The following is a 25,051-nucleotide window of genomic DNA, read 5'->3' as shown; positions in this document are numbered from 1 at the left end:
ATAAATTATCCATGATGACAGTACCCCTTCACTGAAAATATATAGTTGTATATAGTCAGAGGATATGCCCTGTAAGGGCTATAATGTAATTAAAGGTAGGAAAGGGAGGGGAAAAACCCTTGAAGAACTGGGAGGAAGAGCAACAATAAATTCGAAGGAGCAACATAATTAAACATGGATCTTCCTGGTTTAAAGATTATTGAGAACAATTCTAGGATAATTTTGCTGCTTTATCTTCAACTAATAATACACACACAATTTGCTTTGATGGAAAGTCTTATTTTAAGTTATATCACAATGAATATTTTTTTGCCAGCAAAATAGCCTAACTCAATTTGTAACTTTCAAATGATAACTTGCTGACCAAAGTCAGATTTTAAGAAGTGCAGCACTTAAGCAGCAGCAGACTGAGGTATCTGATGCTGTGCACCGTGCATCTCAGACACACAAGCCTTGGATCTATTATTATGTAAGAGAAGATTAACCTAATTCACCACGTTATGTCACAAACATTCAAGCAAATACTTTAACAGTCATCAAACTACTCAATTTTTTCTCCTATAACTGAAAAGTCATATATAGGTAAATAGTGGGGGGAAAGAGAGAGATAAAAATCTAGCATAAATAAAATCCTAACAAAGCCATCACATTTGTAACCACACTTTCTATTGGTTATATAATAAAATGGCAAATAGAAGAACAATATGTTGAGTACTCATCCTTTCCTAGGGCCAAAATAGTTAATTATCCCGGTTTATTATCTTGGCATATAATCTGATCAACAGAATGAACATCTCTGGCCTAAGGGCTCTAACATAAGATAAAAATTAGTAAATAGGACAGACAGGGAGTTTCTAAAGTATTATTTATTCATAGTATACCCTAAGAGAATATTTCTTGATTTAAGTTTCTAATACAAATACTCATTTTACATTGTATTTGGTTTGAATTAACTTAGCACAGTGAACTCTCTCTACCAAAAGGAAGTCACATATGGATTTAGGTTATTCTATCAAATATGTCTTTTTAATAGGAGAATTTTGTTACCTCACTGACAATCACAAGAGTAAAAGTTTCAAGCAGTAAAATTACTGCTTTAATTAATGCAGTGTGTACACAGCTTTCTTAAGGATATGAAATGTCAAAGTCCTGTTGTTTCAGTCTTGGATACATTCTGCAGTGTAGTTTTATATGCAGGACTGTTAGCACCACCTATTGTTAAGTTTGCCTGACACTGCTCATTATAAGTTTTTGGGTTCAATTGTTAATGACTTCCACAAACTAACAGTTTGTGTTGGAATTTTACATGCTGGGTATATTTCTCTTTCAAATTTTTTTTTTTGGAAATTTTCAGCCAACGTGGTTTAGCCATTTCAAAGAACGAGGTTAGGGAAAAATACGTTGTTTTGCCCATATTAAAAAAATTCTGGCAACTTTCTCTAAGAACTCTAGCACCCCAATGCTTGGGAGCAGGGACTTGAAATTTCACTGGGATTGTAGTAATTGTGTCAAAGATGTGCCTGGTGCGGTCACCATGAAAATCCACCTATATTTGGCCAAATTATAAGCCTTTGTGGAAAAAAATTGCAGTTTGCACATGCTCAGCAGATATTACTTAGATTTTAGCTGCTTTAATCTCTGAAGAATCCATCCTCACTAAGCATACTTAAGCCTCTCTCAGCTCCTATACTAACAGGATTGTGCATACACCATCCCCACAGAGCAATGGTGGACGCTCCCTCAAGACCAGGCAATCTTAATACTGGCATGTCCTAACTTCTGAGTGCATGATTTTGCAAGCTTAATAATGTTTTTAATGTAGGTTTGTGTGGGTAATTTGAAATAAAACTAGAGTATGCAGCTCCAATTTCAATGGTTTCTTGGGGGTTAAGGCACAGTAAAAAAAAAAAAAAAAAAGTGTGCTTTACACTAAAAAAAGCTAGAAAAACCACACATTTGCTTTGCATGCGAGACACATCTACATACTGAGTAGTTTTAGAAGCATCTACTATTTTACAGAAAATCACCACGTGAGGCAAGATGAAACAATGGTTTGCTTAACTCAGGTAATAGGAAAATTCATCCATTCTTACCTGAAAATTTTCTTTCTTCGAGTAGTAAGGTCCACAGATCTGCGACAATGGGTATTTAAGTCAGCTTTCAGTGTGGAGGCGGGAGAGACCTGTCAGGCACTAGCAGCCCAAGAATGCCTCACCTTCAAAAGTTCCCTCCAGTTGAGAAAACTTCCACAGCCAGCATAGTTCAAATCTACCTTCCTAACTTACAGATTGTATTAAATATACTTTAGGTAAAAAGCACAACAACAATTTCTCCTACTGTGGGGCAAGGTAAATCCTATCTAATGACTACAAACCCAAATCCTTGGATATCAGTTTCTGTCACTATTCTGGATGATCCATTTGTACTTAGGATGGACTGGATCTGTGGATCCTATTACTTGAAGAAAGAAATTTTGAGGAGAAGCACTGATAAATTTTCCAATTCCTCTTCATGCTAAAGTACACAGATCCATTACAATAGGATTTTCAGAGCACCGTGGCTTCAGAGTGGGAAGCAGGATCACCCTTTAACCATGGACATCCAAAATGAGGTAGATTATCCATAAATATCTTATCCATCTTCTCATGCACTAAGGCACGGAGAAGACTTCTGCCAAAAGAATGTAAATGGCATTGGTTAAGACTGGATAATCAATATGCAGAATTTGGTGAATTTATGTATTGATAGCCATGTGCTGTCTAGCAGATTTCAATACTGGAGAGATGACTACTCTGCCCTGAAATGGTCAGTTCTCATAAGGCCTTGACTTTGATGCTTAATTGAAGGAGGACTATTTCTTGAATTTGCGTAGAGAATGGATGTGATGACTGTTGAAAGGACTACTGCCAGAATTAAAAGTATAATATTGGCTTTCATTAGAGAAAGCTCAATTTCAAGGCCCTCCCCCACAATCTGATCTGGAGATAGGAACCATCAGGAGGCCTACATTAGTGGATAGAAAGTATAAGGAATCTTTCTCCAGGGGTTCAATCTGAGTACTGCTGCAAAGTGCAAAATGAATTTCCAAGGTCATGCTCTATGACCTTGTGGAGTAGGAATAAAGTTGATGCCCTAAGGAAGCATCTGATGTTGGGATTTGTGCTAAATTTCCTTTTCTTGTAAAGGCTGAGAATGTTATATCACAGAGTCTTGACCTTTTGTTTGGACTCTCATACCACCATAGTAAAACCCTCCTGGAAGAACTCAAGGCTGTGTTTCATTGGTTTATCATAGTAGTTAAACTGGACTTTTCACCTGCCAGTAGAATAAGAGGAAGACTCAGATTGTCAGATGACAGATCATATTAGTTCGGGTTTTTTTGTTGGCCTGATGTCACCTGAGAGTTTTCATTCCTAGAGGAGGGGCTGAACTGATGTATGCTTGGACTTGATTGCCTGTGAAGATCCAGGGGGGTAGGCCACTCTTTCAAGTAAAAGTCTCCCTCAGTTAGAAACACTGAGTCCCTGACTACCAGGAAAAATAGTTGCATTTCTCTTCAGTACAGATACCAGGTTAAGTTTTGATGTGTGCAAACCAAGCAGCTTTCCGGTCTTATAAAATGGAGGCTGGTGAAAGAATAGAGTAAAATGAAAGAAATGGTGAGTCAAGAAGCTGCTTACAGCCTACCAGTTCTTTCACATCTGGACTGCTGTCCCTCTGATTGCTCCATAGCATGAGCTGGGAGGAAGAAGTGGAGGTGGTGGTGATACATGGCAATCTACAACTCAAGCTGGGAACAACAGCCTGGACCTTAGGGCATATTGAACCACAGCAACAGCTGGGGATGCAAGCCAGATACTTTCTACATCTTCTGGGGACAGTGGGAAACCCGAATCCCTCTATTACATTTTTCCAGGGTGCATGAGGAGGGATAGCTAGCTATAGCTTGTCTAAGGCCCCCATAGACTTCCTAAATGTAAGTTGCACAATACTCAACACTGTCTTGCCTGAAAGAGGCTCAATTCTTTCTTTTTTTTGTATTTTAAATATATTTTACTATTTGATTCTCAAACTCTGATTTTGGCAGTTGGTCTCCCTCTCCTTAGAAGGAAGAACTGCCTTTGTGGGATTGCGTGTTTGCATGCCTAAAAGAATCAGCACATCTATAGACTGCACTGATCGACCATGCTGCACTCTGTGAGGTGAGCAGGAGAACCCAGCACTGATTTTATTACTCATTTTATTTCTCCCTTTGGGATTTTGTCCCCATAATCCTGCTTCAGAGGGAGGATGAAGTTGGCTGCAGAGTAGAGAGAGCTGAACCAAAAGGCCCCTGACTGCACTCTCAAGTGTTGGCAGCATCTGTGTGGTATCCAGTGTCTCCATCCCCAATCCAAGGGGACTCAGGGTGGGGAAGGGAGAGGAAAGTGTGTGTGTGGATGGGGGCTAACCAAGCTCTGCAGTCAAAGGTGTGGATGTTGGTGGGGGCTATTGGGACTCAAGTGCACTGCCATTCTGGCTTCACTCCCCTCATGGAGACGGGAGCTGCTTTCCCTGATGCCAGTTTTTTTCCAGTCTCCTTTCCGACCCAGAGAAGAGAGTCCAATGTGACCCCCACCCAGCCTAGGCTGTGAAGGGAAACTACACTCTTGCTCCCCAGCAAGACACTTAATGGCAGGGGGAGAGCGGGAAGATACAGACCCTTCCTTCCGCCTCTGGCTTTTCTTGGTAGAGCTCTCTCCCTGAAGCCTGCAGGGGAAGCAGCTGCTGCAGACACCTCAGAAGGTGAAGTGAAGCTGATGGGTCATTCTCTGCATAAATCAAAAGCAGCCCTGGGACTTCGAGCAGGGGGTTGGACTAGATGACCTTCTGGGGTCCCTTCCAACCCTGATATTCTATGATTCTATGATATCTGGGAATTAAACAAGTTCTTCAGATGATCTTATAAACACTTGAAATAACGTTTGGAAATTTCCTCAGAAAAGCTCTGCGGTAAAGAGGTCTCACTGAGCTGCTTGCCACTGTGGAGGCAACTGCAGGGAACCGTCCCCAAGCTGCAAGCAGGCAGAAGTACCCATTGTAATGAATCTGTGGCCCTCAGCACATAAGATGGGGGAAAAAATGTTGTAGTTTCTATGCAGTTCATTCAGAATATGTTCCTTTTCCTTTTTAACAAGCATGCAGCAGGCAGTAAATTCAAACAACAGAAGATGTAAAAGTATGAGTCAGGTTAGCAGATGGCTGACTATGTCCCAGCTCCTGGAGTGGAAAACACTCAACAGAAAATACACGGGTGGCGCTACAGTAACCAATCACTCAACCAATGATTCAAATGCCACAGCTGGAGACACACAATCCAGAGCTTGGCTTCAAGTCCTGTGGTTGGTACAGCTCCACATACGGGGATGGCAAGGGAATGAGATAGACAAGTACTATATTTCACATAGCAAACAGAGAGAAAAAAAAAAAAGAGATAATAGTGGTAAATGATTTTGCAGTGATCAATATATTGAACTCAGAGGACCTTTTCTTAACACAGATTTAATAATGAAAATGTGAAGACTGAACACAATCCAGCCTTCTCGAGCTGCTAGAAAGATTATCTGTACAGTAATTGGAAGAAATTGTAAAAAACTCCCAAGCCCCACCAAAATATACCCCAAAACCCCTACATACCAGAGCAAGGAATTTAAATCTCTAGAGCAGTTTCCTTCACTACAATACACAATAAGCAAAGTGGTTAGGAGGATTATGCTGATGTCAGCTTTGAGTTCTAAACAACTCTATGGCACATAAATAGTTCTGTGGATGTAGGCAGGTAATCAGTGTTATAGGTGCATACAGCAAGGGAAAGAATATATTTTTTAGTTTTGGTTTTCTGTTAGAAAGAGCTCTCTTTAGAGGGCTTGCGGAGTGATGGGAGGAGGAAGTGTTGTAATGCTCTGTGCAAACTTTAAAAGGACATAAAAAGGCTTATTCACAATATTAAAAAATCTTGATGAGAGATTAAAAATAAAAGAGGGTAATTAAAGAAGTGGCTGACCCAAGACATCCTAATTCAAGTGATCAGGCATGAGACTGGACTACTTCAGAAGGGCAATCAATCGAGATTAATATTCAAGAAAAGGTTAAGTAAAATAAGAACACAGGGAAGTGTTCGGTATGATGTAACAGGAAGTCTTCTAACACAAGAGATCTTATTTGGCTTCATCTATTCTGTAGTTTTAAAGATGTGGTTAAAACACATGTAAAAAATTTATCCAATCCTTCAACAACAACAAAACAAGAACAAAAAATTAGAAGTCTGCTTACTCTTCTTGACGCAAGTCATTAATGCTCCGATCTAGTGAGATCATATCACTTGCCACCATATTAAACCCAAACTCTTTAATGCTGGCTTGAATGGATTCTTTGTATTCTGGTCCTAATACATATGGCTTGCCTTCCTCTCCAGGGCCACCAGCAACTCCATGAGGCTCAGGTTCTTTGGGCTCAAAATTACCAAGGATTGCAGGTCGTAAAACAGGATCATGGTATGTAAATGTCTGAGGCTTAAATGTGAGATATTGCCTCTGCATGATGTTCTGCTGATTGTTATCACCAACATGATGTTCTAGTTCATTTTTGGCCTTATTTTTTCTTCGAATAGATTCTAAGTCCACTTCCATGCCTTCGACATGAGGCCAGGGTACCACAGGTTTGAATCTCTCATTTCCTGGAGCTAGTCCATGGTTTCCTTTGTCTTGCACGGGATTCTTAGCTTCTTTGTCCTCCTATATGTATATTAAAAAAAAACAAAAAACAAACACACACACACACACACACACACACCAGGAAACCATTACAAACTATGGTAAATATAGAACTCAGTTTTTTAAATCCTAAACTTTATATGCTGATACTCAGTACTAAAGTAGTAATTAAACAGTAGTAGCAAGCAAGTATTGTTTACAGATTGGACTTTAGGTTCTACCAGCAACTGCCACATGCTTGGAGAGAGAGTTACTGGGGACTTCTAACAGGACCAGGTCTCCTAATTCTCTTAGGCACTTCCACAAATCCCACTTACTCTCTCTGGCTGAATTTCTCCCATTTATAAAATGGTTTGGTAAAGAACACTGAGTTATTTAATAATGCTTTACAATTCTATAGCACCTTTTAAAAGGGGCTCAGTGTTTACACTAGATACAAAGGGCACGATTTTCAAAAGTGTTCAGCATTGACCTAACTTTGCTCCCACTGAATTCAATGGGAGTACAATTAGGGTAATGTTGAGTGCATCTGAAAATCCCAGAAAGGCCATTATTTAGGACCTATTGTTAAGATTTCTTCAAATTGTGAAGAAAACAGGAATAACGGTAAAGTTTAATTTTTCCTAGAACACTGATGAAAGCATTTAAGCCAACGTAACAGCTCGCAAACAAAGTAGAAAATTTGAACAAGAGTCTGTTGCACCAGGGTTATTTTAATACATGTAGAAATTATTAATGAACCAAGTAGCTGAAACAAGTTATTAGACTACTACATCTACACTTCCATCTATAACTGATACTTTTGAGGAAATCTTACAAGGCCAAGACAACAGGGAAGTAGCTCAGCATGTGTTGGGGCACATTTTGCAAGGAGGTAACAAGCTGCCATGAAAGAAAATAAAGCAAAACACAAATAAAAACAACAACAAGAAACACACATACACCAGAGGGGACTGGTGAAAAGAGTAAAAGCTACCATGAAAAATATCCTCTCACGACTGCCACTGGAAATCAAGAGGGAGGTCCTACTGTAGACGGAGGAAAATGTCAGTGTATAACCAATGAAGGACTGGTTTATAGAGTGAAGAAGCCTACAAAAGTGACAAGACTTTAAAAAAAAAATTCCTTAGTTAGTTAACAATGGTATAAAATATCTTACTCATTCCTATCACCTTGTAAAACAGAAGTTCTAGGCATTGATGTAGAGGGAACCTACATGATACTCTTCATATTCAATGCATTCTAGCAATTAAAAAAAAAAGACTCATCACCTACCAAAGTTGCTACTAAAATCCCAGATTTTGAGGGCAACAATTTGAGTGGTGCTGAGCTAATTAATAGCCAAATCTGTAATTAGAGATTAAGTACATCACTTGTTTCCTAAGGCAGTTTCCAAACTCCCACATGATTTATTGTCAGTCCAGGACATTCTTTATCTACTTGATTCAGTCTAAGACTTGGAAGCACACTACAACCAGGGTGGATAAAAATTGGATTTTGAGGAAAGAACCTTTCTAAAGATAGTTTTAATTAAGATACATTATAGCTCAAAGATCTCTCATCATGGAATAGGGATTATAAATTCTAATGCTATAGTATGAGACAATATACTCATGTAATGTTTAAAAAGAGTTTTGTAAATGAGTTCCAATAGTTCATGGATTAGGGACCCAATTTTATGGGGTTCCAGGGTCTTCTGTATAGATTATTTAGGTTAATCTTTCTATCTACCCAATGTGACTCAGTGCTCAGTCTAGAAGACACTATCAGAGATGATTAGTTTTGCGGTTCTCAGACTGTGGATTTGTTTCTCCAGAGATAACATGCTTGTTAACAGCAAAATGTTTTTAAATAAAATAAAAAAAATATAGAGAGGTAAGAAATAATAGACCTCAACCCTATTGTCCTTCTGCAAATTTGTGTACACAGAGTCAGTCCCTTACCTCTCTCTGAAAGTGCACAGTTTCATGAATAGAAGATTGTTGGGGGCGGACTAGATCTGGACAAAGAGAAGTAGTCTGGTGATAAATATGAGAAGAGAGGGACAGGCAGTAAAAACAAAAGTGAAACTGTTTGGGCAGCATATTCCAGAAGTCTTGAGGTCTTTCAGAGTTATCTGCCAATGATAGTGCTTCAGTCACGTCATATATGTCACATAGCTATAACACATCACCTGTAGCCAAAAATATCCATCATCCAGAAACAACCATAGATAAGTTTGTGATAAGAACCAGCAGATTACAAAAAGAGGTAATTGATGAAAAAATTGCCTGGTTTGTTTATGCAAGAAACTCTCCTTTCCATGTGATTGAGAAATCACACTTCATTAACATAGTTCAGTCATTAAGACAAGGATACAGTCCACCCAACAGAGCAGATGTCGCAGGCAAATTGCTGGATAAAGTGTATGAAAGAGAAATTGAGCAGTGTGCAAAAGGTCTAGAGGATAAAACTGTTAACCTGAGTCTTCATGGGTGGAGCAGTGTCCACAATGATCCTGTTGTATGTGCTTATGTGACAAAAGAAGGGAATGTCTTCATTACAGAAACAATTGATACATCAGGAAATGCACACACAGCAGACTACTTACAAGAAGTAGCAGTAAAAGCTATAACAAACTGCAGAAAAAAATTCAAATGTCTAGTACGGAGCTTGGTCACAGACAATGCTGCAAATGTATCCAAAATGAGAAGAAATTATTTAGAAGAGAGTCCCAAGCTAACAACATAAGGTTGCAGTGCTCATTTGATACATGTCTTAGCCAAAGACTTCAGTGTTCCAGAAATAAAGGCTAATGTTGTTGAAATTGCAAAATACTTCCGTAACAACCACTTTGCAGCAGCTGCTCTGAAAAAAGTGGGAGGAACCAAGCTAACTCTCCCACAAGACGTGTGATGGAACTCAGCAGTGGACTGTTTTGAGCACTATATCAAGAACTGGCCTAATCTGATAACAGTTTGTGAACAAAATTGTGAAAAAATAGATGGCACTGTCACAGCCAAAGTTCTCAACATCGGGCTTAAGAGAAATGTTGAACACATGCTAAGTACCCTGAAGCCTATTTCTGTAGCCTTGAACAAAATGCAGGGAAATAGCTGTTTTTTGCTGACACTGTTGAAATTTGAAGAAACTGAGTGCATATTTCTCTTTTTAAGATCTCAATGACAGAGTTAAATTACAAGCATTAAAAAAATGAATGGGACAAGCACTATCTCCAGCTCATTTTCTTGCAAATATTCTCAATACTCGGTACCAGGGTCACACCTTAACTGCTAAAGAGGAGGAGTTGGTTATGACATGGACATCCAGCAATCATCTCTCCATAATGCCAAGTATAATAAACTTCAGAGCTAAGTGTGAGCCATTCAATAAATATATGTTTGCTGATGATGTTTTTTCAAGAAAGTCACACCAGTGAACTGGTGGAAGTCACTTAAGCACTTGGATTCAGAGACTGTTGAAGTGATAATCTCACTTTGAACAGCAGTAGCTTCTTCTGCCAGTGTAGAAAGAATATTTTCTTCCTTTGGACTAATTCATTCCAAATTGATACATTGTGTGAAATTATACCACAACAATATGTTGCAATATTGTTACATTGTAAACTAAAAGGTCAACTAGTACTTTGTAAAGCATTGGTACAGTTGGCTATGCAAATATTTGGGCCATAATACAATGAAATACCAAAGTATGTGCTTAACATACATGCTTACGTCCCATTGACTTTGAGACTTAAGCACATGCTTACATGTTTTTATGAATCAGGGCCTTAATGCAGAGGTGTATTTGGTTAGTAGATAGGTGTTACTTATTCAGAACGTACACTAAATAAGAAAAAAGCTACCTTTCTAGATATAGTACAGAGTAGATTCAGCTCAAAGTGTTAGTGGTGTGTTTAGTGTGTTTTAGAAGGAGTTCACAGGCTGAAGCCCAGCAATCTTCAAATCAGTTCTGGTTTATCAGCAGAGATGTTTCGTATGTATTTCATTTAGTCGTATTGTAATTGGTGGTTCTTTTGTGAGAAATAGTGTTGTGATGCATTTCCTTGATGCTTTTTCTAATATTCTAAATATTTTTTGTACCTTTGGGGAGTACTATCTAGAATATAAATAGGCATGATTTAAATCCAAGTTTATGTTTAAAGTTTTCTCTAAAGATTTATGTATGCATGACAAAAATATATGGAATGTAAGTAGACTCAGAAGAGGTATGGAGTGAGTGCGATTTAAGAAGGCTGGTTGTAAGGTAGCAAGCACTCTACTGGAATTATTTATGGTTGTTCATATAAAAAGAGGGAATGTTATCTAATGCACATGCCACAGTCCAACCCAAATCAAGCAGTTATAGACCTGCCTTGATGCAACAGTTACGTAAGATTCCAAAATAACAAAACACGTGTTAGCTGAGTGACTACTTTTGGCTGTCACCCCTCAATAATACCACCTTAGTTAGGAACCTTCAGAGCTTTTCATTTTTTAATGAATGACCACCCAACAAAAGAGTTCAATTCATCTGATCAATGAATCTGGCCTGCCTCAACCAAAGAGCAATGTACTGTCACAGTCACTTGAACCGTTTTTAAAATGTTCACACCAAACTTGGAAGGCACAGCTATGAGAAAGACTCATTACTCAAAAACAGAGAAATTCTCTCTTCTCTTCCACTTCAAAGGAGAGAAAATTGGAGGAAAAACCTGAGAAGAAAGGGAGGAGAGTCTACATTGTAAGCTCCCTTCTGCAGCACCCTCTCTCCCTATTCTACAGAACTGATAAGAAGGCAGGTAAAAATCAGAACAGTCTCTGTGAATGGTAAAAACAATTGTCAGCATTGCATTAGAACTCCATAACCGACAGCCACTCAGATGAAGAGTAGCACAGAGTTGTGGTCAAAAGAAAGCACAGCCAAAATGCTAGGTCACAGAACTCAGGCTCTCCAAATGCATGCCCCAAGAGGTGTAGGGTTGGGAGCCTGGATTCCCTGCTAATCCTCTGGCTCCACATGAATGCAAGCCCCTCACTTCTCTGATGCTGTTTTCCTGATCCCCTTAAAGGGAATATGAATCAATATTTCAGCTAGTTAAAACTGAGGAGTCATTTTTACTTAGTTTTTCTCCTTCACATTTTTTCCCCACAAAAGGGGACTGTTTGGCTCAAAATTAACAAAAACGACAGCCCAATGTCCTAACTGTAAATGATACCTGAGATGCAACACTGAGCTGCTGGTATTCAACAGTAACCTGGGCCATCTACAAGTGGCTTTACTCACTACTAGAAGACTCTCTTTTACAAGCACTTTTATAAATCATCCACGGTTAAAAAAAAAAAAATTAAAAAAATGGCATGACTTGCATAAGGCTGAAAAGTTAGCCAATTGGCTAAATGTGACTTTATCTGATGGCTGCAAATAAAGATATCAAAAATAGAAATGCTAACTATGAAAGCAGAATATATTCTCAGTCTGAGAATATAGACTACCGAGAGACTTCTGAAATAATGTCCAAAGTACTAATTTGATCTTAAACAAAAACAGGAGCCTTTTATTTAAAAATAGAGGAAAGGTTGATGATATTCAAAAGAAACCAAGGTGAACCGAAAAGAATGTATAGCTAGATAAAACTCTTGAATGTGTAAAAAATGAAAGAAGAGAGTAAATTGAGAGGAAGAAATTAAAAGTGTGTCAGTTAATACACTCAAACTCCAAGTATACAAACTCACAATGTATACAAATAGATTCACCCTTAACACACTGGTATTTATCTCAAATTGGTTAAGAGAGAATTACTAAGAGGAATATCTAGCAGATATTTGGGTGTCCGTAGAGACCACCTCAGGATATCATCAGCTTGCTGAGTCAAGACACTTCACTACACACTTCAGCATGCATTTAACACATTAAAAGTTTTAATTTTCCTACACTTGCCTAAGCCACATACAGTCCAGCTCTTTGTTCATGCAAAAAACAATAGTACCAGATTAACTTGAAACTGGGTGGGAGGTGTCAGGGTGTAGCATTTTGACAAATCTGGGAAAATGGTCAGAGATTTATCCTGTTTACAGTACAGAGGACTGGAGAAAGTAAATTAACGTACTTTAATAAAAAAAAAAATCTATGCTAGCCTGTGGCTGTACTTACAAAGGACACTTTGTTTTAAACTTAATTTCTTAACCCTGTTCCCGTTAGGATCTTGTTCTACCATCAAAAATGTTAACAATTTTCTTTTTAATTAACATATTTACATTTCATTATTCAAGCAGCATGTTCTCATTTTGCATTTTTTTCTGTTTGCACAGTAACTTACACCAGTCTGTTACTATTTAAGTTTTACTTTCTGGTCTTTATTCACTAGTACAGAGCTGTAGTATGTAGATTGCAGTGGAACATTTAACCCCGCAACTATCAAAATAAGGACTTTCCATTGTGTTTGAATATTGCTGTATAAAACTTTTTTAAATGTACATTTTGTGTTCGAGAGAGGAGACTGGTGCTGCTGGGACAAAAAATGAAATGAAATGATGCTCATATAACCGAAACGATCACAGGATACAGACACACAGAAATGTTGGGCCTGAACTACCAGACTGACATTCAAGAGATTAGGATTTTTTGTATATTTCACTTGGCCATCAGCACGCTGCACTCTGTAGAAAGTGCAACACAAGAAAAACAGCTATGACAAGCATATGGAAGACTGCTCAAGAGGTAGGCTCAAAACAGGCATAGGAGAGAACCAACATATCTAACAACTCTGATATTTGGAAATAGATTTCATTGTAGATGGCTACTAATTTCAAAGAAATAAAACAAAACAAACTCCTCAGCTAAGGTGAAAGGGGGTAACCTGTGAAAATCCAAAAATAACTTGTATGACTGCAGATCACTAGATTAATCATCATGTGATCCAGTATAAAAGCAGAATTTAGAAGTCTCCTGAGTCTTCAGAGAAACTCGACCCTGACATCAATTACATGCAAGATCATAAGAGTCAGTGGGATTGTATAGGGTGTAAAATCAAAGCAGAATTTGGGCCTAAGAGCATTTCAGCTAAAGAAGAATGTTGGCATTGCAACTTATCTAGGTTTTTATATAGTTGCCCATCACCATGGTATCTGAGCAAAACCTGTCTGCATCTTACACTCTCTTCCCATGCTGTACATTGATAAAAACCTGCCAACTCTAAAAGCTAGATCTGTGATCTTTCATAATTTCCACAGAAGACAGAATATACAAGCATTTGTGTTGACTAGATTCTATAGCAGGGGTAGTCAATTATTTTTTGTCAAGATCCAGATTTCTTGGTCAAGGTATCATCGAAGTCCAGGCTCCAGAGAAGTAAAAAACAATAATGATAAGAAGTAGTAAATAAAAAGATTCCGTGGTCCGTTCAAAAGCGTCTTACGGTCCGGATATGGCCTGCAGTCCGCCTATTGACTACCTCTTCTATAGTAAATCTTAGAACTTGTGAAGCCTTATAACTATAGTTTAAAAAAAGTATACATAATTGCAATTTTATTCTAATCTTGCCTGATTCTACACTGTGGTTTTTGTTAGATAGAATTTAAGTTAAAGTTTACATGCCTATCAAAAACACATAGAATGCTAAGTCACTGTGCTAACTTGGTTACTTTGTGATGTGTGAAGCACAGAAAGGTAAGCAATCCTTACAAAGAACTTTCTCGTGCTTACCCAAGTGAGAAACCTTAACATAAGAACCACTGAGCAACTATTTGTGAAACAAAAATGTGTTCACATAGAATATTTCAATTATATCTTTGCTGGAGAAAATGCTTCACAAACACCCACAAAGATAGTCATCTTAGACATGGCAATTAAAAATCTTAAATATTAATCATATTAATTTCTTCGCAACAACTTATGCTGTTGGAGACGAATGAGGTTCCTGTTGTAAAAATACAGCATACCATTCAAAAAACAAACCCACTAAATTTAAAGGATATAAACAATAAATTACTTGTGTACGCTGTTGTGGAACCAAGAGAAATATTCTAGATCTAGACAAACGTGAGTACCTTTTGTTCACCTAAAATATTTGTAACATGCTCCACATCCACACACAAAAGTATTCCAGGTGGTTTACAACTGTACAGTTTCAGAAGGAAGACTAGATCCAGCCTCAGTCTTGTTCCACAGACACGTTTGTAACTGCCAAACTGCAAATTGTCCTCCTATTACTATCTTAAAGTAAGGTAGCTTAGTCTACACTTCACTAGGATCAACTGGATCAGAAGCGATTTCCACATACAAACAGTACTGCATTCACCATAGACAACTGTGAGCTATTTCCAGACTTTTAAAAAACTGATCTGCAACAACTTGCTGATAACTCAATTCTTCCCTCTCATATTGAGATCTCAAGAACAAAGAACATCTCATGAATGTCCTTCCAGCTGGGCAGAGACAGACGTTCAAGCTCCAATCATGTTATAGGGTGTGGCAGACATCCAAAAAGAGCAGGTAGACTCTATAAATATACTGGTGTATAACTGGATGTCCAAGCTGCTTGCTGAAGTTCTTCACAGTACAATGCATTGGTGAGACAAACGTATAAGCTTAAAAGAGCTTTCAAAAATAAAAATAAAAAATATAAAAATAAAAAAAACCCCAGAAGATCCAGGTCTGGGTAGGAAGCCTACCACTTCCACAATGTGCTAGACAAAATACTCAAGTATTTTCCCTCTGCTCAACCAGATATACTAGGGAGTCTGGCTAGCTGATCATCTAAAAGTACACCACAAACAGCTGAAAAGACCAGGGGTACAGGACCCTAACCCAAAGATGCCAGGATTATAGCTCAGTTTGCAAGGACGTAGGAGCCAAAGACAGCCGGAGACTGAGCAATGGAGATGGCAGACCTCTGAGGCATGTAAGCAGCTTTTTAATGGATAATTTCCAGCTGGGGCTGATTTGGTAGATTCAGGCAAGTGAGATTTCTGGGTTCCTAGAGCTGCTGTCATTATAGTTTGTAACTGAGAAAATATTTATCTTCATTTAAGGAAGGAAGTGTCGACCTCTCTACCTGCTCAGCCAGTACTTGCCCCCCGCCACTCTGCATGCACCCTATCTCTGTAGTACGAGAAGCAGCAGTGGCTTGACAACCCATCCAGTTGAGTTCCTCCATGATTCCCCTTGGCACACATGCTCACTTTGGCTTCCGAGGCCCTATTCCGAGTCAAGGCTAAAGTGCCCTGCTTTACAGTGTTCACAGCAGTTGTCGATGTCATCCCATGTCATAAGAAGCACAATAGCTGACTAGCAAAGGGAAAAAAATTCTATGCACCCGATGAAGTGAGCTGTAGCTCACGAAAGCTCATGCTCAAATAAACTGGTTAGTCTCTAAGGTGCCACAAGTACTCCTTTTCTTTTTTCTTTTTACGAATACAGACTAACACGGCTGTTACTCTGAAACCTGTCATTATGCAAGGCACTGCATTTAGCCGCATGGAGTGGAAATCTATCAACTGCATGAAAAAACTTGTACAGATACAGACAGACATCATCTTCCTTTCCAAATGCAAACAGATGGACATCGTACCAAAAGGACTGAAGGTAAAAAATCCATTACAATCTACATACCACACAGACTATGCTGACAGCTTGTGCCACACGCTCTCAAAGAAACTGCGGAATCACCTGATCAACATCCTCTACAGCAAACAGGGAAAGATTAAGAATGAGCTCTCAAAAATGGATACTCTCATAAAAAACCAACCTTCCACACAAACTTCCTCGTGGCTGGATTTTACTAAAACTAGACAAGCCATTTACAACGCACACTTTACTTCTCTACAAAAGAAAAAGGACACTAAACTTTCTAAACTACTACGGGCTACAAGGGGCCACAGCAATGGTCCCCTCAACCCACCCAGCAATATTGTTAACCTATCCAACTATACTCTCAGCCCAGCAGAAGCAGCTGTCCTATCTCGGGGTCTCTCCTTCTGCCCCTCCACCCCCTCGAACATGATACAGTTCTGTGGTGACCTAGAATCCTATTTTCGACGTCTCCGACTCAAGGAATATTTCCAAGATACCTCTGAACAACATAATGATCCACAGAGGCCTGCCTACCAACATTACAAAAAGAAGGATTCTAGGTGGACTCCTCCTGAAGGTCGAAACAGCAGACTGGACTTCTACATAGAGTGCTTCCGCCGACGTGCACGGGCTGAAATTGTGGAAAAGCAGCATCACTTGCCCCATAACCTCAGCCGTGCAGAACACAATGCCATCCACAGCCTCAGAAACAACTCTGACATCATAATCAAAAAGGCTGACAAAGGAGGTGCTGTTGTCATCATGAATAGGTCGGAATATGAACAAGAGGCTGCTCGGCAGCTCTCCAACACCACTTTCTACAAGCCATTACCCTCTGATCCCACCGAGAGTTACCAAAAGCATCTACAGCATTTGCTCAAGAAACTTCCTGAAAAAGCGCAAGATCAAATCCGCACAGACACACCCCTGGAACCCCGACCTGGGATATTCTATCTACTACCCAAGATCCATAAACCTGGAAATCCTGGATGCCCCATCATCTCAGGCATTGGCACCCTGACAGCAGGATTGTCCAGCTATGTAGACTCACTCCTCAGGCCCTACGCTACCAGCACTCCCAGCTACCTTCGAGACACCACTGACTTCCTGAGGAAACTACAATCCATTGGTGATCTTCCTGATAACACCATCCTGGCCACTATGGATGTAGAAGCCCTCTACACCAACATTCCACACAAAGATGGACTACAAGCCGTCAAGAACACTATCCCCGATAATGTCACGGCTAACCTGGTGGCTGAACTTTGTGACTTTGTCCTTACCCATAACTATTTTACATTTGGGGACAATGTATACCTTCAGATCAGCGGCACTGCTATGGGTACCCGCATGGCCCCACAGTATGCCAACATTTTTATGGCTGATTTAGAACAACGCTTCCTCAGCTCTCGTCCCCTAACGCCCCTACTTTACTTACGCTATATTGATGACATCTTCATCATCTGGACCCATGGAAAAGAAGCCCTTGAGGAATTCCACCATGATTTCAACAATTTCCATCCCACCATCAACCTCAGCCTGGTCCAGTCCACACAAGAGATCCACTTCCTGGACACTACAGTGCTAATAAACGATGGTCACATCAACACCACCCTATACCGGAAACCTACTGACCGCTATTCCTACCTACATGCCTCCAGCTTTCACCCTGACCACACCACACGATCCATCGTCTACAGCCAAGCTCTGCGATACAACCGCATTTGCTCCAACCCCTCAGACAGAGACAAACACCTACAAGATCTCTATCAAGCATTCTTACAACTACAATACCCACCTGCGGAAGTGAAGAAACAGATTGATAGAGCCAGAAGAGTTCCCAGAAGTCACCTACTACAGGACAGGCCTAACAAAGAAAATAACAGAACGCCACTAGCCGTCACCTTCAGCCCCCAACTAAAACCCCTCCAACGCATTATTAAGGATCTACAACCTATCCTGAAGGATGACCCAACACTCTCACAAATCTTGGGAGAAAGGCCAGTCCTTGCCTACAGACAGCCCCCCAACCTGAAGCGAATACTCACCAACAACCACATACCACACAACAGAACCACTAACCCAGGAACCTATCCTTGCAACAAAGCCCGTTGCCAACTGTGCCCACATATCTATTCAGGGAACACCATCACAGGGCCTAACAACATCAGCCACACTATCAGAGGCTCGTTCACCTGCACATCCACCAATGTGATATATGCCATCATGTGCCAGAAATGCCCCTCTGCCATGTACACTGGTCAAACTGGACAGTCTCTACGTAAAAGAATAAATGGACACAAATCAGATGTTAAGAATTATAACATTCATAAACCAGTCGGAGAACACTTCAATCTCTCTGGTCACGCAATCACAGACATGAGGGTCGCTATCTTAAAGCAAAAAAACTTCAAATCCAGACTCCAGCGAGAAACTGCTGAATTGGAATTCATTTGCAAATTGGATACTATTAATTTGGGCTTGAATAGAGACTGGGAGTGGCTAAGTCATTATGCAAGATAGCCTATCTCCCCTTGTTTTTTTCCTACAAACCCCCCCCCAAGACGTTCTGGTTAAACTTGGATTATTGCTGTGCACATTGTAAGATGAGCTACTGCCAGCAGGAGAGTGAGTTTGTGTGTGTGGTTTTTGGAGGGGGGTGTGTGTGTGGGGGGGGTGGTGGTGGTGAGAAAACCTGGATTAGTGCTGGAAATGACCCACCTTGATTATCATGCGCATTATAAAGAGAGGTTTCAAAGAGGGATGGGCTATTACCAGCAGGAGAGTGAGTTTGTATGTGTGTCTGTGGGGGGGGGGGGGGGGGGGGAAGGGTGAGAAAACCTGGATTTGTGCTGGAAATGGCCCTCCTTGATGATCACTTTAGATAAGCTGTTACGAGCAGGACAGTGGGGTGGGAGGAAGTTTTGTTTCATGGTCTCTGTGTGTATATAATGTCTTCTGCAGTTTCCACAATATGCTATGCATCCGATGAAGTGAGCTGTAGCTCACGAAAGCTCATGCTCAAATAAACTGGTTAGTCTCTAAGGTGCCACAAGTACTCCTTTTCTTTTTTCTTTTTACAAAAAATAAAAATATTCTACAAAAAATTATTGGTACTACGGGCATACAATCTACATCACATTTTATCTGTTGTACATCCACCAGCCTGCAGTATATAAAAAGCAGGCTTATGCAATCATATAGTACAGACCTGAAGAAGAGCTCTGTGTAAGCTCAAAAGCTCATCTCTCTCACCAACAGAAGTTGTTCCAATAAAAGATATTACCTCACCCACCTTGTCTAATATCGTGGGACCAATAAGGCTACAACACTGTACAGTACAGTTAATTTTCTGTTAAAGACAAAAAAAACACAACCAGGTAGAATCACTCTGATTTTCTATGCAATGCATTTCAAACAACAGTATGCAAGCTGAGTTATATATCTGCAAACAAATCTGTTTTTCTACGTCTTACATGTCACACAATAAGCACAAATCTGGAAAGTAACTGGACTGCAAGTACCACAGGCATCCAAGTAGAACAACTTATTCTAACTGAGAGTTTACAACACTATATTCAGCTGCAATGCCTGAAAAATACTCACATAGGTTTGGATGCTGGCTATTAAATGGGGAAGAGTCCGGGGTGCTTGCCCCGCTCTGCACGGTTCCCAGAAGCAGCAGCATGTCCCCCCTCCAGCTTCTATGCATTGTGGCAGCCAGGGGGATCTGCACACTGCCCCCGCCCCAAGCACTACCCCCGCAGCTGCCATTGGCCAGGAACCGCAGCCAATGGGAGCTGCGGGGCGGCGCCTGCAGACAAGGCAGTGAACAGAGCCGCTTGGCTGTGCCTCTGCATAGGAGCCGTAGAGGGGACATGCTGCTGCTTTGGGGAGCTACTTGCGGTAAGTGCTGCCCAGAGCCTGCCCCTGTGCCCCGCAACCCCCTGCCCCAGCCCTGATCCCCCTCACACCCGCCGAACTCCTCAGTCCCAGCCCGGAGCACCCTCCTGTACTCCCAACTCCTCATCCCCAGCCCCACCTCAGAGCCCGCACCCCCAGCCAGAGTCCTCCCCCCCCGCAACATCCCAACCCCCTGCCCTAGTCCGGAGTCCCCTCCCGCACCCGGAACTCCTCATTTCTGCACCCCCAGCCAGAGCCCTCACCACATCCCACACCCCAACCCCCAATTTCATGAGCATTCATGGCCCACTATACAATTTCCATATCCAGATGTGGTCCTCGGGCCAAAAAGTTCACCTACCCCTACCCTAGATCCACTGAGAAACAAGTAGCTTCTTTTGAAAATGGTCGTACCCCATGATCCCATATTTGATTATAAAGAACGTGATTTTTCCTACACAAAGTTGGAGAAGCCAAAAGTTGTTTACTGGGCTATGAAAAGATACACAGACTTATCTTCACCTTTCCCCCACCTGTTCACCTATACTTTGTTTTTTTTAAACTGAAAAATTTGGGCAGGATGTTTGCCTTCCTGTATGATTGTACAGCACTAAAAACAAATTGTGGACACTACTACTAATTACTAAAACATGCAAAAATAGAAAGAGGCATGTTGAAATAGATTTGAGAGAATAAAATATTATGGAGGACTGCATCACTCCATAATTTAGGACTTTTGGTTATGTTTTGCACTTAAAGAAGGGATTCAGCTTCTTTTTATGTATGAAGAATATAGTGAACCATCCCCAAACCTTAAGCACGTACTTGGAGTACTGAATACATTTTCTGAGGACTTATAAGCTTTAAATTTAAAGATAACCAATATTTAAGTAGAACTAAAATAACAAAATACACTTAGTTTGAGCCAAAACTATGAAGGTATGTTATTTCAGATCTTGGGTTACTTTACTCAACCCCATTTGCTAGAGATTGGAAGATGCCACCCTTTGTAGCCCATATGGTCAAACATGCAGCTGGAGCTGTCTTCCTTGCTCACAGGGAGAAACAAGTCATTATGGAGAAAGTACTTAAGCATCCAGTCCAATTACCAGTGAAGCAAGAGAATTAAATGCCCTATCATCATGCCTCCTCACTTGTCTCCTCCCGACTCCCAAGACAGCACCTAGATGAATCTGCATCCTAAGCCCTGGCCTACACTATAGAGTTAGGTTCATGGAAGACAGTTTATGTCGACCTAACTATGTAAGTGTCTACCCTAAAATTTCATTCCAATCAATGTAAATCGCCTGCTACACCAACTTAATAACTCCACCTCCACAAGAGGGATAGAGTCAATGTCGATGTAGTTAGGTCGAAGCAGGATCAGCGTAGACACTGTATTCCTTACATTGACAGTTACTGCCTTTCAGAAGCTTTCCCACAATGTCCCGCACTGAGAGTTCAATTGGTGCAAGCACTCCTGATGAGGACGCACACCGCCGATTCAAGAAGCAAAAGTGTAGACACAAACAAATGACATAATTACTGTGGCGGCTGTATGCAGATGTAAGTTAGGTCGACTTAATTTTGTAGTGTAGACATGCCATCGTTTTTTTTGTAAGTAGCTTGTGTTCATAATGTTTCAATTTCACAAAACTCTTTGTTGGATGCCATCTCTAACAATTCATTGGTAACCATAAGATTATAATAATGCATCCGATGAAGTGAGCTATAGCTCACAAAAACTTATGCTCAAATAAATTTGTTCATCTCTAAGGTGCCACAAGTACTCCTTTTCTTTTTGCGAATACATGCTAACACGTCTGCTACTCTGAAACCTGTCATAAGATTAAAGTGACTCATGCCTAATATCAATCAACTACCACCTGTTCAAAATGTTAATCCTTGAAAATACCATACTGGTGACAAAATACTGCAAACAGAGTTCTGAATAAAGTTGCTATGCATAAATCCGGAACAACTAATTTTATATGTCACAATCAATTCAGAAATCTCTTATTTTCTTGACTTTTGTGCCATGAGACAAGTTGAATGGCATATTTAAATCAGATTAGAACAACATAAGAGAGCCAGGGTTGAGTGTAATTTAACAGGAAGGCAACATCAATCTACCCAGGTATTTCTATGATTTTCCTCCTACCCCCTTCACAACAGCATTTGACTGAATGTTGCAGTCCCATAATAGCATGGTTTTAAATACCTTCACTCAGGAAAAATGATGAAATTTGCCCTGGGTTTGGGGGAAGAGAAAAATGTAAGACCATCACAGTTGTACCACTTTAACTAAACTATACTAATATAATTAAGCAGTACAAACACTCATCCACCACCTGGGGTGGATGCCGTTATATTGATATCAAAGTGCTTATACCAGCACAGCTTATTCCTGTATGGGAAGGAGAATAAGTTATACTGATATAAAGCACCTTATTACTGATATAAGTGCATTCCTGTTACCAGGGATTGTACTGGTATAACTGTTTCAGTAGATAAAACAGAATCATACCCCCAACTGAAGTAATATACCAGTACAACTTTCCAGTGTAGATCAGACTGAAGAGCTAGAAAAGTTGCAAACCTGTTAACTCACAAGATTTACTATCCTGCCATGGAGCAGCAAACAGGACTGCAACATGTAAACATGTTCTACTAGGAAATAAATCCTTGTCCATTGTCACAGTCTGGTAAATGAACATCTGAAAAGAACAATAATTTAGGGGCTTTGAAGACTCCATATCAAGATTTATCAAAATGTGGAAGATGACAAACTAAATCTTCTATGCCAACTAAGCTTGCATTCTTTTAAAATGGAAAAAAAAAAAAAGTGAGCTTACAGAATTTTTAGTAATACTGTATCTGCAACTCAAACTGTTAAAAAAAGATTTCAAGCACTGACATATTACAATAAGGATTTTTGTTTTGTTGGCGCTTTTCTTTCCCCTCCTTCTTTGCAGGACCTCCTTCCCCACAGAGATGCCCTTGAAAAAAGAAGCCGTCGCATTCACATCCAGGGCTTGTCTACACTGCCACTTACAGCGCTGAAACTTTCCTCACTCAGGGATGTGTAAAAACACCTCCCTGAGCAATGCAAGTTTCAGCGCTGTAAAGTGGCAGTGTAGATAGTGCTGCAGCTCTGGCAGCTATTCCCCTCGCAGAGGTGGTTTTTTCTTTTCTTCTTTTTTTTAAACACAGTGCTCAGAGAGCTCTCTCCCAGTGCTGGAGCGGCGACTACACAGCCACGTTAAAGCGCTGCCGCGGCAGCAATTTAATATCAGCTGTGTAGACATACCCCCCAATGAAGTCTTCTGAACAATGCCTCTCCCCCAGAGAAAAAGGCTTTAATGAAGAGAAAGATTGTTCTGTAATTTGTAATTTTAAAAGACAGATCTATGGATATATCTTGTTGAGAGACAATCAGATTATTAATTAACCAAAAGACTGCATGCAGTGTGTATGTAGTATGTCTGAAGACAGATATTGAGATATGACAGAGAGATGCAGAAAACAGTGGGGAAAGAGAAAGACTGGATGAAGACACTTGTGATTAAAAATCAACAACGCTGTTTTCAGGGACACAGTTATCGCTAAATGAATGTATATTGCAGATAGGAGCTGTGCAAGCTCTCACAATGCTCAGCATTGTGCCTGGCTCCAACTGATGCTATCATCCCTCGCTTTCCTCAGCATTTGCTATTATAAGATTTTTTTTTAGAAGTGTGAGCTTACCTTCTCTTACTAACATTGCCCTTAAAAAAAAGGTTAGACTACATCTTCTAGTTTTGTTAGTGATGATTTTATTAAGAATGGTTCAGTGTTTTCGTTTTAAGTCACTTTATGAGTAGCACGGGATGGCGGGAAAAGGTCATCCACTGGGATGACCCATTCTCTCAGACAAGGGTTAGATGTCAGTAGATTCAATTTGAAAAACTGTCATTGTAGTTCCTGTATCAGATGTATCCTCCCGCAAGCATCTAGTATTGCCTACGGAGCACTTCTACACAGTTGATTTGATCAAGAAAGAAAAACAAAACATGGTGCTGTACTCCTCTCCCTCAACACATTGCCATAAGGCAACAAAACAATAAAGCGCTCAAAAAGTGGTCTCAGATCAATAATGGTATTTAGAAGTTTGCATGCAAGGCTCCAAATTGAGAATTAATTGTTTTCCCTCTGCTTTTGAACTATGACTTTTCAGCTTTATGGAACTACTAAAAAGAATATTTGAATATGCAAACTGTTTGAAGAGAATTTCATAACAAAAATGCCTTCGGTTTAGAAGTGCTTTAAATAATCAGGAAGATATGATGTAAAGTTATGATGAACTAACAACTCAAACTGGACGCAGAGGGATTTATTTATCCAGATCGCAACTATCACAAAGGTATCAGGAAGCACCTTCTAGGTGTTATTCTGAACTGCCCAATTAAATATCCCGGACAAAAGCTATTTACAAAAACTGTGTGGATGAAATGAAGGTGGGGGTGGCCATATTTGATGTACAGGAAAACAGACTGAGTCCACACAACAATAGAGAACGCAGAGATCTATATACCATATAGTGAAACATCAACACTGTTACGAGCCAGTAATTTTTCAGCACTGTACTTCTACTGAAACATAATCCGCTTCAACATCCTAATATGATGTAAGTGTCTTTTTTCTCCCCAAACACAAACCCCACAACTTTACTCTGAAATTTATTGCTGTATCTGTAAGAAAGGTCATTTTAAAAACAGTATTTAATATCTACAGCAAGAGTTTCTCCTATGAATACAGAAACTTACAGAAGCATTAAGTTTATGAATGACAGAAAATTTATCCAA

General features: G+C 40.0%; 1 protein-coding gene across 3 annotated transcripts in view; it reads right to left on the bottom strand.

The window, feature by feature from the left end:
• The window catches only part of GALNT7 (polypeptide N-acetylgalactosaminyltransferase 7), a 113,071-nt gene that overhangs the window by 54,029 nt on the left and 33,991 nt on the right, over positions 1 to 25,051 (bottom strand). For all 3 annotated transcript variants that reach the window (XM_074951165.1, XM_074951164.1, XM_074951166.1), the window contains exon 2: positions 6,313 to 6,773. In XM_074951165.1, coding sequence (XP_074807266.1) covers positions 6,313 to 6,773 — 461 coding nt within the window. The remainder of the gene's footprint in view (positions 1 to 6,312; positions 6,774 to 25,051) is intronic.

Source organism: Natator depressus, chromosome 4, assembly GCF_965152275.1.
Source record: "Natator depressus isolate rNatDep1 chromosome 4, rNatDep2.hap1, whole genome shotgun sequence".
Lineage (NCBI taxonomy): Eukaryota > Metazoa > Chordata > Testudines > Cheloniidae > Natator > Natator depressus.
The sequence above is the reverse complement of the archived record's forward strand: the minus strand, read 5'-3'. Positions and strand labels throughout refer to the sequence as shown.